This window comes from Lolium perenne, chromosome 3, assembly GCF_019359855.2.
Source record: "Lolium perenne isolate Kyuss_39 chromosome 3, Kyuss_2.0, whole genome shotgun sequence".
Classification (NCBI taxonomy): Eukaryota; Viridiplantae; Streptophyta; class Magnoliopsida; order Poales; family Poaceae; genus Lolium; species Lolium perenne.
The window spans coordinates 147,947,406-147,963,168 of record NC_067246.2 but is presented as its reverse complement, the minus strand read 5'-3'; the positions used below and the strand labels follow the sequence as shown (position 1 = coordinate 147,963,168).

At 42.2% G+C, this 15,763-nt stretch overlaps 1 protein-coding gene across 1 annotated transcript; it reads left to right on the top strand.

Annotated features, from left to right (window-relative positions):
* The first annotated feature begins 980 nt into the window (after positions 1–980).
* On the top strand, positions 981–2,278 carry LOC127327018 (uncharacterized). Its single transcript, XM_051353794.2, has one exon. It carries the CDS (start codon positions 1,030–1,032, stop codon positions 2,179–2,181), a length of 1,152 nt encoding a protein of 383 aa, XP_051209754.1. The 5' UTR covers positions 981–1,029; the 3' UTR covers positions 2,182–2,278.
* Positions 2,279–15,763: the final 13,485 nt, after the last annotated feature.

The following is a 15,763-nucleotide window of genomic DNA, read 5'->3' as shown; positions in this document are numbered from 1 at the left end:
ATTTTATTGACTAAATTAGTGATAAACATTTTCTACGCTAGGCGGAGACCTCATAAGGGCATGCCCAATGCACTACCCTAGAGATACTGCCTCACAACTTTAGTTAGGTTCGGGTGATCCAAAATAGGTTCGGATGAGGAGGTAGTCTCTTCATCAGGAGGCAGCCTCTTCAGCCATAAAGTGAAAACTGAGTGAAAATGTGAGAGAGAAAGAGAAAAAAAATCAAATCAGCTTTTGAGAGAAAGATATATTAATGGGACTATAACATGGCATGTATTTGTCAAAAGTTTTATCCAAGCCTAGTTGGACAGCTGCCTCCATTGCTCATGCCCTAAATCGATACAGAGGGAGTATATTATAACAACTTGTTCCTTTTATATTCCCGCGCTTTTAAAATCCTTTGAATAAAAGAGATTCTTATTCTATTAAAAGAAAGTAAAAGTAAATACTTAGTGGAGTCCTTTGAGTATTGCGAGTGGACTTTCTACTTTTCACCTTTTTAAGAGCAAGTAAAATAAGTCCTACTCAGCTGTCTATAAGAGTTAAAATAGTATATTATTTCTTAGTTGGAGGAGTGAGAGTAGGAGAGAGAAGGAGAGTGGGCTCTTATGCAAGAGCCAGCTCTAGCACATGCTTCTAGGCACTTTGTGAGAGTGAAAGGTGGATCATACATTGATAAAGTACTACATTTTTATAGCTCACTATTGTATATATTGACTCTAAGTTAGCTATAGATGATATGGCATTTAGCTTATAACCAGCAGCTGGCTACACTATTGAAATTGGTCTAAGACGAAAGGTGCACGATACTTTGGAAACATAGCACGCGACGCGAATCCCACAAAGTACGGCCTGCAAATCGAGGAAGCCGCCCTGACTCCCCAATGCATGTCTATGTGGCACTGTACCAGTGTATACAGTGAAATAGTAAAGAAGACAAGAACGCCAGGTCAAGATAAGACTCCAGTGCGCAGCACCGCTGTACTCACTCCACTCAGAGCAGAAACTTTGCTACACAATTGCTTCGATATGGCATTCGCTGAGACAGCATCGAGGAAGCTTCTGCATGGCGCAGGCGGCGCTATCGTGCGGGTCGTCGCCGCGGACGTTAACACCGTGCGCATGAGCTTCGGCCCTGGCGACCTGTGGCAGCTCGTCGTGGGATTACTCGGGAGCGTGGCACACCTGCTGGTCCTCCCGTTCGAGGTGCTCTGGCGCTTGCTGCAGACCGCCGCCGCCGGCGCGGCCCACTTGCTCCTCCTGCCGTTCGAGGCGCTCTGGCACCTGCTGCAGGCCACCGCCGCCAGCGCTGCCGCGGGCATCAGCCTCTGCTTCAACGGCCTGTGGCATCTCATACACGGTCTCGTCGTCAACCTCGTGGCCACGGTGGGGAACGCAGCCCATGTGCTCATCGTGCCGTTCGAAGCGCTTTGCCGCTGGCTGCAGATAGCCGCGGCCAGCGTGCAGGGCATCTTCCCCAGCCTCCTCGCTGCGCTCTCCAGCGCCGCCCACAAGCTTGTCCTCCCGTTCGAGGCTTTCGGGCGGTGGATACAAAGCATCGTCGCCGATGCAGCCGCCGGCATCAGCATCGGCCTGGACGGCTTTTGGCCGCTCGTCCGGCGCTCCTTCGCTAGCATCCTCGCCACGCTCGCCGGCGCGGCTGACGAACTCGTCCCGGCCCTGGAGGCGTTCTGGCGGTGGATCAAGACCACCGCCGCTGTCGCGCTCCCGTTCGTCCTGTGTATCGTCCTAGTTGTTTCCCTCGTCGCCCTTGTCTGGTACTGCGGGCCGCTGCTGTCAGCCGCCGCCGCGATGACGGGAGAGGCCCTGATGTCCGCGGTCTTCCGCTTGCGCGCCCCCGCCTTGGGAATCGCGAAGGCGCTCGTCCAGCTCGTCTGCTGGACCGCGCATTACTTGCACGTCATCGCCATGGCGGTCGGACGGGCGCTCAGCAACCTCCTCCCGATGTGCAGGTACTGCTGCCAGTGCTGCGCCAGCACCACCATGAAAGCCCCGGGCGCCGCAGGATTCCTCATATGGCGCGCCGCGTTCGTGGCGGACCCGAGGCTATACTTCCAGATCCTCCGGTCAGCTGGATCCGTCGTGGCCTCAGCCATATTTTCTACCACAACCGTCGCGTCGGTCGTCGCTGCGCCGGTCGCCGCACTTTTCCGCGCCTAATTTCAGTTTATGTTTTACATGTAATTTGTGCCCTTGTATACCAGGCGCGTACGTTCTGTGTTACCATGATCGGGTATCGATTTACTATTACTCTTTAGATGTGTATTTTACTGAACGTTTTGTACTGTATCACTAGTAGAGACTTGCGGCAACCTATTATTAGTGGCGCGCCAGCGCCAATTTTTTCTTTTTTACGGGTAAAACTGGATCTTTATTAGACAGTACGGCTTACAAGGGACTCACACTCAATCTCATGAAGCGCAACAACAGGTCCTGAGCCGAGTTCTTGCAAAATTTGCGAGAACATGACCAAGCCTAACCTGTCCACGATCCACCTTTACAAAACTCAAGGTCTACTAGCAGAAACTAAAAAATTTATCTCTGAAACTATATGACTATGGATAGACCGATCCATCTCCGGAGCTTGAATCATCGAAACCATTTGTGCCGAGTCTGTGTCAATGATGACCGGAAGGGAGGAATGAGCCAGGGCAAGATCCTGCCCGACCAGACACGCTTGTAGTTCTGCCTCTAGCGGTTCAATACAAGGGCTGGTCCACTTGCATGCAGAGAAGATAATCACACCCGTGTCATCTCTGAGGATCATGCCTGCTCCACCAACACCATCCTTGAAGGATCCATCAATTGTAAGCTTAACAGATCCAACATTTGGTTTCAACCAGGGTTTTGCGGGTATCGCCTGACGATCGACAGTAGAGGTGGGGAGCGTTGTGATGATCGGTAACTTCCCCTTCAAGATGGTCTCTGTTGTAGCTACACGTACGCAACTGGACACGCCCACTCCTCTACCCCATCCTTTTCTCACCGCCGCCTTGTTGTCTTGGTCACTGCTGCCCTAGGTGCCCCATCGTCGGTCGCCCACGCCGCTGGCATCCTCGACTCCACGATGAGCACCACCGCCCCTCCCCTTTTTTGTTGAGTTATTAGACTTGTAATGTTTAGTTGATTTGGTTAGTAAAATGTGTAGTTAGTTGATTTACTTAGAGCATCTTCCGCCGCGTCCCTCAAACGGCGCCGAATTATTTTGGGGACATGTTTTATTCGTGCCGCGTTTGGGGGATGTCGCTCCCCAGCCACGTCCCCCAAACGCTGCCCCCAAATTTTTTTAAAGGGTTTTTGAAAACACAACCATTTATTAAATATAGCATACAAATAAATAAATATGTTTGTAGAGATTGTTTTCAAATTAAAATACAACAAACAATAAAACAACTAAACAAATGTAATAAATAGAGCTAGATCAAGGTGCCGCGGCATTTGCTGATAATTCTTTGATCCTCCACACATGCTCAACGAGATCAGCTTGAAGTTGATCGTGAACATTGTTGTCACGGATCTCTGCGTGCATGGCGAGGAAATCAGCAAAATCTGCAGGCAACTCATGATCAACCTTCGCAAGAGGGCTCTGACACTGATACGGACTAACGTGTGTCATGGCATGATTCTTGCGGTCATCCTCGATGATCATGTTGTGCATGATCACACAAGCCTGCATCACCTCCCAGATTTGGTCGTGAGACCAACTTAGAGCAGGGTACCGGACAATTGCAAGTTAAGCTTGAAGCACACCAAATGCCCGCTCGATATCCTTCATGCAAGCCTTCTGTCGCGCAGCAAAGTGGGAATTCTTCTGACCTGATGGAGCCGAGATTGTTTTGACAAAAGTGGCCCATTTTGGATATATAGCATCAGCTAGATAATAGCCTTTGGTATATTGGTGGCCATTGATCTCATAGTTGCATGGTGGAGCATGCCCTTCCACTAGTCTGCTGAACACCGAAGACTGCTGCAACACGTTGATGTCATTGCGTGATCCCGCCATGCTAAAGAAAGAATGACAAATCCACAGGTTCAAGCACCACACTGCAATATCCATGACGGCCTTTGTATATAACTTGCCAACGGGCAGTTCTTCCATGACCAGTGCATGCAATCGATGCTTCCAAGCATTGCAGGGAATCCTCTGGCAGCATTTTGTGCCATGATCCTTGCAGTCTCTTCCACAGTTGGCCCTCGCAAGTAGTATTTACAAACTTTTCCACCACAGCTCGGCCAAACTTGTACATGCACTCGATGGCAGTAGACTCACTCATGCGAAGGTAGTCGTCCCGTGTATCGGTAGGTGCTCCGTATGCAAGCATCCTCATGGTGGCGGTTCACTTCTGAATCGACGAGAACCCGACAACTCCTACAGCGTCGTGCTTGAGCTTGAAGTAGGGGTGACTGCCCAGGACTGGTGCACTGTTGACGAGGGAGGAAATGGTGTAGCTTTCCTTCGTTCCCCGGCAACGGCGCCAGTCCTGGGCAGTCAAGTATTTTCTGGCGCCGTTGCCGGGGAGGAAAGGTAAAAGGCACTCACACTCCGGATCTCGGCTACTAAGCTATTTTCCGGCACCGTTGTAAGTACTCGAAGCTATTTCTTTTAGATCCTGCAATTGCATCTTTTTGTTTCTTGTTTATCACTAGTTTGGTATAATGGAAAGCAACATGGAGCTTTTTATTCTATTTACTGAGTTAAGACATGGATGGTTTGATGCGAAAATTAAAAAACCCATGGAACATATTAGTATGAACACTTTGAATACCATTGTTGCTAATGATATGGAAAATTCTAAGCTTGGGGAAGCTGGTTTTGATGAGCATGATATTTTAAGTCCCCTAAGCATTGAGGAGAAATTTTTCTTTGATGATACTTTGCCTCCTATTTATGATGATTATAATGATAGTAGTCTTTTGGTGCCGCCTGTTATGGAGGATAAATTTGATTATGATTACAATATGCCTCCTATATTTGATGATGATAATAATAATGATAGCTACTTTGTTGAATTTGCTCCCACTACAACTAATAAAATTGATTATGCTTATGTGGAGAGTAATAATTTTATGCATGAGACTCATGATAAGAATGCTTTATGTGATAGTTATATTGTTGAGTTTGTTCATGATGCTACTGAAAGTTATTATGAGAGAGGAAAATATGGTTGTAGAAATTTTCATGTTAGTAAAACACCTCTCTATATGCTTAAAATCTTGAAGCTGCACTTGTTTTATCTTTCTATGCTTGTTGCATTATGCTTTATGAACTTGTTTATTTACAAGATTCCTTTTCATAGGAACCACGTTAGGCTTAAATTTGTTTTGAATTTGCCTCTTGATGCTCTCTTTTGCTTCAAATACTATTTCTTGCGAGTGCATCATTAAAACTGCTGAGCCCATCTTAATGGCTATAAAGAAAGAACTTCTTGGGAGATAACCCATGTGTTTATTTTACTACAGTACTTTTGTTTTATATTTGAGTCTTGGAAGTTGTTACTACTGTAGCAACCTCTCCTTATCTTTATTTTATTGCATTGTTGTGCCAAGTAAAGTCTTTGATAGTAAGGTTCATACTAGATTTGGATTACTGCGCAGAAACAGATTTCTGTCTGTCACGAATTTGGGCAGGGTTCTCTGTAGGTAACTCAGAAAAATCTGCCAATTTACGTGCATGATCCTCAGATATGTACGCAACTTTCATTCAATTTGATCATTTTCATCTGAGCAATTCTGGTGCCTCTATAAAATTCGTCTTTACGGACTGTTTTGTTTTGACAGATTCTGTCTTTTATTTCGCATTGCTTCTTTTGCTATGTTGAATGGATTTCTTTGTTCCATTAACTTTCAGAAGCTTTGAGCAATGTCCAGAAGTGTTAAGAATGACTGTGTCACCTCTGAACATGTGAATTTTTGATTATGCACTAACCCTCTAATGAGTTTGTTTCGAGTTTGGTGTGGAGGAAGTTTTCAAGGGTCAAGAGAGGAGGATGATACAATATGATCAAGGAGAGTGAAAGCTCTAAGCTTGGGGATGCCCCGGTGGTTCATCCCTGTATATTTCAAGAAGACTCAAGCATTTAAGCTTGGGGATGCCCAAGGCATCCCCTTCTTTATCGACAAATTATCAGGTTCCTCCCTTGAAACTATATTTTTATTCGGTCACATCTTATGTACTTTGCTTGGAGCGTCTGTATGTTTTCATTTTTGTTTTGTTTGAATAAATTCATGCTTGTGTGGGAGAGAGACACGCTCCGCTGGTTCATATGAACACATGTGTTCTTAGCTTTTAATGTTCATGGCGAAGGTTGAAACTGCTTCGTTAATTGTTATATGGTTGGAAACGAGAAATGCTACATGTAGTAATTGGTATGATGTCTTGAATAATGTGATACTTGGCAATTGTTGTGCTCATGATTAAGCTCTTGCATCATATACTTTGCACCTATTAGTGAAGAAATACATAAAGCTTGCTAAAATTTGGTTTGCATGATTGGTCTCTCTAAGGTCTAGATATTTTCTAGTAAGGGTTTGAACAACAAGGAAGACAATGTATAGTCTTATAATGCTTGCAATATGTTCTTATGTGAGTTTTGCTGTACCGGTTCATACTTGTGTTTGCTTCAAACAACCTTGCTAGCCTAAGCCTTGTATTGAGAGGGAATACTTCTCATGCATCCAAAATCCTTGAGCCAAACACTATGCCATTTGTGTCCACCATACCTACCTACTACATGGTATTTCTCCGCCATTCCAAAGTAAATTGCTTGAGTGCTATCTTTAAACACTTCAAAATTTATTACCTCTGATTTGTGTCAATGTTTTATAGCTCATGAGGAAGTATGTGGTGTTTATCTTTCAATCTTGTTGGGCAACTTTCACCAATGGACTAGTGGCTTCATCCGCTTATCCAATAATTTTGCAAAAAGAGTTGGCAATGGGATTCCCAGTCCCAAATTAATTAACCTTCATAATTTTACAAAAAGTAGACACTCCTCCATGGTATGTGATTGTTGGACGGCACCCGAGGATTCGGTTAGCCATGGCTTGAGAAAGCAAAGGTGGGGAGGAGTGTCATCTAAATAAAACTAAAATAAAAAGGCACTCCTTCATGGTATGAGATTGTTGGCAGGCACCCGAGGATTCGGTTAGTCATGGTTTGTGAAAGTAAAGGTTGGAAGGAGTGCCACCCAAAAATAAAAATGTTTCATGGGAGCCGCTCATTGAAGGTTTGTCTGGCAAGGGGGTTAGAGTGCCCACTACCATTCGTTGACAACAACAAACACCTCTCAAAACTTTACTTTTATGCTCTCTTTCTTGTTTTCAAAATAAAAGCTCTAGCACAAATATAGCAATCAATGCTTCCCTCTGCGAAGGGCCTTTCTTCTACTTCTATGTTGAGTCAGTTTACCCATTTCTCTCTATCTTAGAAGCAAACACTTGTGTTAACTGTGCATTGATCCTTACATGCTTGCTTATTGCACTTGTTATATTTCTTTGCATTGACAACTATTCATGAGATATACATGTTACAAGTTGAAAGCAACCGCTGAAACTTAATCTTCCTTTGTGTTGCTTCAATGCCTTTACTATGAATTTATTGCTTTATGAGTTAACTCTTATGCAAGACTTATTGATGCTTGTCTTGAAAGTACTATTCATGAAAAGTCTTTGCTATATGATTCAGTTGTTTACTCATTGTCTTTACCATTGCTTTGAATCGCTGCATTCATCTCATATACTTTGCAATAGTATGATTAAGATTATGTTGGTAGCATGTCACTTCAGAAATTATCTTTGTTATCGTTTACCTACTCGAGGACGAGTAGGAACTAAGCTTGGGGATGCTGATACGTCTCCAACGTATCGATAATTTCTTATGTTCCATGCTTGTTTTATGACAATACCTACATGTTTTGTTCACACTTTATATCGTTTTTATGCGTTTTCCGGAATTAACCTATTGACAAGATGCCGAAGTGCCAGTTGCTGTTTTCTGCTGTTTTTGGTTTCAGAAATCCTAGTAAGGAAATATTCCCGGAATTGGACGAAATCAACGCCCAGCATCTTAGAATCCCACGAAGCTTCCAGAACACCCGAGAGCCACCAGAGGAGGGCCCTATTGGCCCCAGATGATAGGCTGGCGCGGCCAGGGGGTGGGCCGCGCCCCCCCCCGTTGTGTCTCCGCCTCGTCGACCTTCCGACTCCGCCTCTTCGCCTATTTAAAGGTCCCTGACCTAAATCTTCGATACGGAAAAGCCACGGTACGAGAAACCTTCCAGAGCCGCCGCCATCGCGAAGCCAAGATCTAGGGGACAGGACTCTCTGTTCCGGCACGCCACCGGGACGGGGAAGTGCCCCCGGAAGGCTCCTCCATCGACACCGCTGCCATCTCCACCGCCATCTTCATCAACGCTGCTGTCTGCCATGAGGAGGGAGTAGTTCTCCATCGAGGCTAAGGGTTGTACCAGTAGCTATGTGGTTAATCTCTCTCCCTATGTACTTCAATACAATGATCTCATGAGCTGCCTTACATGATTGAGATTCATATGAGTTTTGTATCACTATTCATCTATGTGTTACTCTAGTGATGTTATTAAAGTAGTCTATTCCTCCTGCATGGTGTAATGGTGAGAGTGTGTGCATCGTGTAGTACTTGGCGTAGGTTATGATTGTAATCTCTTGTAGATTATGAAGTTAATTATTGCTATGATAGTATTGATGTGATCTATTCCTCCTTCATAGTGTGATGGTGACAATGTGCATGCTATGTTAGTACTTGGTGTAATTGCAATGATCTATCATGCACTCTAAGGTTATTTAAACATGAATATCGAATATTGTGGAGCTTGTTAACTCCGACATTGAGGGTTCGTGTAATCCTACACAATTAGTGGTGTTCATCATCCAATAAGAGAGTGTAGAGTATATCATTTATCTATTTATTCTGTTATGTGATCAACGTTGAGAGTGTCCATAAGTGAAAGTATTATCCCTAGGCCTTGTTCCTAAATACTGCAATCATCTGCTTGTTTACTGTTCTACTGCATCTGTACTGCATGCAATATTACCACCATCAACCACACGCCAGTTGTAGCATCAAGCTATTTTCTGGTGCCGTTACTGCTGCTCATATATTCATACCACCTATATTTCACTATCTCTTCGCCGAACTAGTGCACCTATACATTTGACAAGTGTATTGGGTGTGTTGGGGACACAAGAGACTTCTTGCTTTGTGGTTGCAGGGTTGCATGAGAGGGATATCTTTGACCTCTTCCTCCCTGAGTTCGATAAACCTTGGGTGATCCACTTAAGGGAAAACTTGCTGCTGTTCTACAAACCTCTGCTCTTGGAGGCCCAACACTGTCGCTTGACACGCGTACAGCACGCGACCGTTGGGAACCCCAAGTGGAAGGTGTGATGCGTACAGCAGTAAGTTGATACGTCCAATTTGCATCACTATTTTGTATCATAATTTGCTGTTATTCATTGATATATTTCGTATTTGGACACAATACTTATGTTATTTCATCTATTTTGCATGTTTCATCATTATTGGAGGATCGAGCACCGGAGCCAGGATTCTGCTGGAAAAAGCACCGTCAGAACGCAATATTTCGGAAGATCAACTGTGGAAGGAAATTATACCAAAAATCCTATTTTTCCAAATGACGAAGGAAGCCAGAAGGGGGAGCTGAGAAGGCCCAAGGTGGGGCCAGACCACAGGCCGGCGCGGCCCATGGCCTGGCCGCGCCACCTTGTGGTGTGGGGGCCCCACAGCCCCTTTCGCCTCCTTTTCTTCGCGAAACCCTTCGTCCCGAAGACCTAAGCCACAGAGGGTACCTCACGAAGAGTTACAGCCGCCTCTGCGGGGCGGAGAACACCAGAGAGAAAAGAGCTCTCTGGCGGGCTGAGATCCGCCGGGGAAATTCCCTCCCGGAGGGGGAAATCGACGCCATCGTCACCGTCATCGAGCTGGACATCATCTCCATCACCATCATCATCATCTCCACCATCATCACCGCCATCTCCACCGCTGGATATCGTCACTGCCATAGCAATTTGGGTTTGATCTTGATTGTTTGATAGGGGAAACTCTCCCGGTATCGATTTCTACTTGTTGTTGATGCTATTGAGTGAAACCATTGAACCAAGGTTTATGTTCAGATTGTTATTCATCATCATATCACCTCTGATCATGTTCCATATGATGTCTCGTGAGTAGTTCGTTTAGTTCTTGAGGACATGGGTGAAGTCTAAATGTTAGTAGTGAACTATGGTTGAGTAATATTCAATGGTATGATATTTAAGTTGTGGTGTTATTCTTCTAGTGGTGTCATGTGAACGTCGACTACATGACACTTCACCTTTATGGGCCTAGGGGAATGCATCTTGTACTCGTTTGTCAATTGTGGGGTTGCCGGAGTGACAGAAACCTAAACCCCCGTTGGTATATCGATGCAGGAGGGATAGCAGGATCTCAGAGTTTAAGGCTGTGGTTAGATTTACTCTTAATTACTTTCTTGTAGTTGCGAATGCTTGCAAGGGGTATAATCACAAGTATGTATTAGTCCTAGGAAGGGCGGTACATTAGCATAGGTTCACCCACACAACACTTATCATAACAATGAAGATTATTTAGCCGTATGTAGCGAAAGCACTAGACTAAAATCCCGTGTGTCCTCGAGAACGTTTGGTCATTATAAGTAAACAAACCGGCTTGTCCTTTGTGCTAAAAAGGATTGGGCCACTCGCTGCAATTGTTACTCTCGCACTTTACTTACTCGTACTTTATTCATCTGTTACATCAAAACCCCCTGAATATTTGTCTGTGAGCATTTACAGTGAATCCTTCATCGAAACTGCTTGTCAACACCTTCTGCTCCTCGTTGGGATCGACATTCTTATTTATCGAAGATACTACGATACACCCCCTATACTTGTGGGTCATCAAGACTATTTTCTGGCGCCGTTGCCGGGGAGTGAAGCGCTATTGGTAAGTGGAATTGGTAAGGGAAATATCTACTGTTTGTGCTGATTTTATTTCTGCCTGCTGCCATAATTCATTATGGAGAGATCTTCTGTCGAATGTTTATTTGGGAAATCCGCTACTACTGCAAAGGTAGTGGATGAGGCGCCAGGTGAGGAGGAAATACCATACAAAATACCTATGAAAATTATTGAACGCGTAGTGAATAACTGTTATACAGGGGATGGAACTGTCCACCCTGGAGATCATTTACTGTTCTTGCATGAATTATGCGGTTTATTCAAGTGTGCAGGTATTGGGCTATGGATGAAGTGAGGAAGAAACTATTCTCTATATCGCTGTCTGGTAAAGCGGTGCATTGGTATAAATTACTGGATAATGGGGATTCTCTTGAATGGAATGATATTGTGCCCTGGTTTTATTCTAAGTTCTATCCTCCAAGTGAAATTCACAAGGATCGGAATCGCATATATAATTTTTGGCCTCATGATGGAGAGAGTATTGCCCAAGCTTGGGGGAGATTGAAGTCTTTAATGCTCAAATGCCCCATTCATGAGCTTCCTGGTAATGTTATTATTGATAATTTCTATGCAAGACTTTCTTTTGAAGACAAGACCTTGCTGGATACTTCTTGTTCTGGATCATTCACGCGTAATAAGGAAGAGTTTAAAAGGGACCTTCTTAATCGGATCCAGGAAAATACTGAAGGATGGGAGATCGACAAAGATCGAGAATCAGGTATAAATTATGATTACAAATGCATTGAAGCTTTTATGGATACTGATAAATTTCGTAATATGAGTGCTACATATGGTCTTGATTCTCAAGCTGTTGCAAATCTTTATAAAGCTTTTGCCTCTCATTATGAATTGCCTAAGAAGAATTTTGATAAGTATCATGAACCGTATAAAGATAAAATTGATTCATCTATTAATAAATGCGTTGTAGTTGAAACTGTTGATCATGTTATTCCTGAAGCTTATATTGAAAAAACTCCTTTCCCTGCTAAAATGAAGGAGTACTCTGTTATAAATAGTGCGGTTCATAAAAGTGAAAAGAAACCTATAGAACCTGAAGAACAAATAAAAGTTGAACCTGCTGTTGCAATAGTTAAAGATCTTGTGACTGAAAATTTGGAGGAAGGTCATATTATTTTCTGTGAAGATGCTTCTAATATTGTTTCACATCCTAATAAACCCAAGCAAGCTAGTGTTCCTATGCTATCTGTTAGAATTGGTGATCATTGCTATTATGGTTTATGTGATATTGGTGCAAGTATTAGTGCTATTCCTTATGAGCTTTATACGGAGATTATGCACGAAATTGGTTCTTGTGAACTTGAAGATATTGATGTGGTTATTCAGCTGGCTAATAGAGAAACTATTTCTCCAATTGGTATTGTTCGAGATGTGGAAGTTTTATGCGGTAAGATTAAATATCCTGCTGACTTTTTGGTACTTGGTTCTGCTGCTAGTGATTATTGTACTATTATTTTTGGTAGACCTTTTCTAAATACTTGTGGAGCTATTATAGATTGCAAGAAAGAGAAAATTCTGACTAAATTTGCTGGTGAATCTTATGAGTTTAACTTCTCTAAATTTACCAAAACTCCTTATAAAGCTGATTTGCCTAGTAATGATTTTAAAATGGAACAGTGTGCATCTATTGTTCTTGTTCCTAATAATCCTTTGCAGCGACATTTGGAGAATAGCGAGAGTGATGTTTTCAGGAAAGAAAGAGATGAGCTTGAGGAAATTTTTCTTCGCCAACCTATTCTCAAGCATGATTTACCGGTGGAAGATCTGGGTACAACACCGCCACCGAAGGAAGATCCTGTCTTTGATTTAAAACATTTGCCTGATAATCTTAAATATGCTCATATTGATGATAAGAAAATATATCCTGTTATTATTAGTTCTAAGCTTACAGAGTTTGAAGAAGAAAGATTATTGGAAATATTGAAGAAACACCGAGGTGCTATTGGCTACACTTTTGATGATTTGAAGGGGATTTCTCCCTCTATTTGCCAACACGCCATTAATATGGAAGATGATGCGAAGCCTGTTGTTGAACCTCAGCGTCGTCTAATTCCTAAGATGAAGGATGTGGTAAGAAATGAGGTATTACGACTTCTTGAAGCTTGTATTATATATCCTATTGCTGATAGTAGATGGGTTAGTCCTGTGCATTGTGTTCCTAAGAAAGGAGGAATGACTGTTGTGCCTAATGATAATGATGAGCTCATACCTCAAAGAGTGGTTGTAGGGTATAGAATGTGCATTGATTATCGAAAAGTTAATAAGGTTACTAAAAAAGATCATTACCCTTTGCCTTTTATTGATCAAATGTTAGAAAGGTTATCTAAAAATACTCATTTTTGCTTTCTTGATGGTTATTCTGGGTTTTCACAAATTGCTGTTAAAACTAAAGATCAAGAGAAAACCACTTTCACTTGTCCCTATGGAACTTATGCTTATAGACGTATGCCTTTTGGTTTATGTAATGCTCCTGCTACTTTTCAAAGATGCATGTCTGCTATTTTTCATGGTTTTTGCGAGAGTATTGTAGAGGTATTCATGGATGATTTTTCTGTCTATGGGAATTCTTTTGATAATTGCTTGCGGAACCTCGATAAAGTTTTGCAGAGATGTGAATAAACTAACCTTGTTCTTAATTGGGAGAAATGCCACTTTATGGTTAATGAAGGAATTGTATTGGGACATAAAATTTCCGAGAGAGGTATTGAAGTTGACAGAGCTAAGGTTGAAGCAATTGAGAAGATGCCCTATCCTAGGGATGTTAAAGGTATTCGTAGTGTTCTTGGTCATGCTGGGTTTTATAGGAGGTTTATTAAAGATTTCTCCAAGATTTCAAAGCCTCTTACTAATCTTCTTCAAAAAGATGTACCTTTTGTTTTTGATGATGATTGTAAGGAAGCTTTTGAAACTCTTAAGAAAGCCTTAACAACTGCTCCTATAGTTGAACCTCCTGATTGGAACTTACCTTTTGAAATTATGTGTGATGCTAGTGATTTTGCTGTAGGCGCTGTTCTTAGACAGCGGGTAAACAAAAAACTGAATGTTATTCATTATGCTAGTAAAACTCTTGATGCTGCTCAAAGAAATTATGCTACTACTGAAAAGGAATTGTTAGCTGTAGTCTTTGCTTGTGATAAGTTTAGATCCTATATTGTTGATTCAAAAGTTACTATTCATATTGATCATGCTGCAATCAGATACCTTATGCAAAAGAAAGATGCTAAGCCTAGGCTTATTAGATGGGTACTTCTGTTGTAAGAATTTGATTTACATATTGTAGATAGGAAAGGTGCTGATAATCCTGTTGCTGATAATTTGTCTAGATTGGAAAATATTGCTTATGATCCTGTTCCTGTTAATGATAGTTTTCCAAATGAACAATTGGCTGCAATAAAGGTGAGTTCGCGAGACAGTCCTTGGTATGCTGATTATGCTAACTTTATTGTTTCCAAGTACTTGCCTCCAACCTTTTCAGCCCAGCAAAGGAGGAAATTCTTTTATGACTTGAGGCATTATTTCTGGGATGACCCACACTTATATAAAGAAGGAGTGGATGGTATTATGCGAAGATGTGTTCCCGAATATGAACAACAGGAGATATTGAGTAAATGCCATGGTAGTGCTTATGGAGGACATCACGCCGGAGAAAGAACCACGCAAAAGGTTCTACAATCAGGTTTTTATTGGCCAACTCTCTTCAAAGATGCAAGGAAGTTTATTTTATCTTGTGATGAATGTCAAAGGGTTGGTAATATCTCTAGACGCAATGAAATGCCGATGAATTATACTCTTGTTATTGAACCGTTTGATTGTTGGGGATTTGACTTCATGGGACCTTTTCCCTCTTCAGAAGGTAACACTCATATACTTGTTGCCGTTGATTATGTTACTAAATGGGTGGAAGCCATACCTACAAAAAGTGCTGATGGTGAGACCTCTTTAAGAATGCTTTTAGATATTATTTTTCCTAGATTTGGAGTTCCTAGATATATTATAACTGATGGAGGTTCTCATTTTATTCATGGTGGTTTTAGAAAGACTCTTGCTAGATATGGTATTAATCATAGAATTGCTTCCGCTTATCATCCTCAAACTAGTGGGCAAGTAGAATTATCAAATAGAGAGATTAAATCTATCTTGCAAAAGACTGTTAATAAAACTAGAAAGAATTGGGCTAGTAAATTGAAGGATGCACTTTGGGCTTATAGAACTGCTTATAAAAATCCCATGGGAATGTCACCTTATAAAATGGTTTATGGGAAAGCTTGTCATTTACCTTTAGAACTAGAGCACAAAGCTTATTGGGCTGTTAGAGAATTAAATAAAGATCCTAAACTTGCCGGTAATAAGAGGTTGTTGCAATTGAGTTCTCTAGATGAATGGAGAAGTGAAGCTTACGAAAATGCTAAACTCTTTAAAGAGAAAGTTAAAAAATGGCATGATAGAAGGATTATCAAAAGAGAATTTAACATTGGAGATAAAGTCCTATTGTATCGGTCTCGTCTCAGATTCTTTGCAGGGAAATTACTCTCGAAATGGGAAGGACCGTATGTTGTCGAGGAGGTGTATCGTTCAGGAGCAATCAAAATTAGCTCTCTCCAAGGCAATGCTACACAAGTGGTAAATGGACAAAGACTCAAGCATTATATCTCAGGTGATTCCTATAATGTTGATGTTGATATTATTCGAGTGGAAACACCGGAAGCTTTCATTA

Excerpts from the sequence above, each read along its gene's own strand:
- LOC127327018 (XM_051353794.2), top strand. The coding sequence starts at position 1,030 with ATGGCATTCGCTGAGACAGCATCGAGGAAGCTTCTGCATGGCGCAGGC.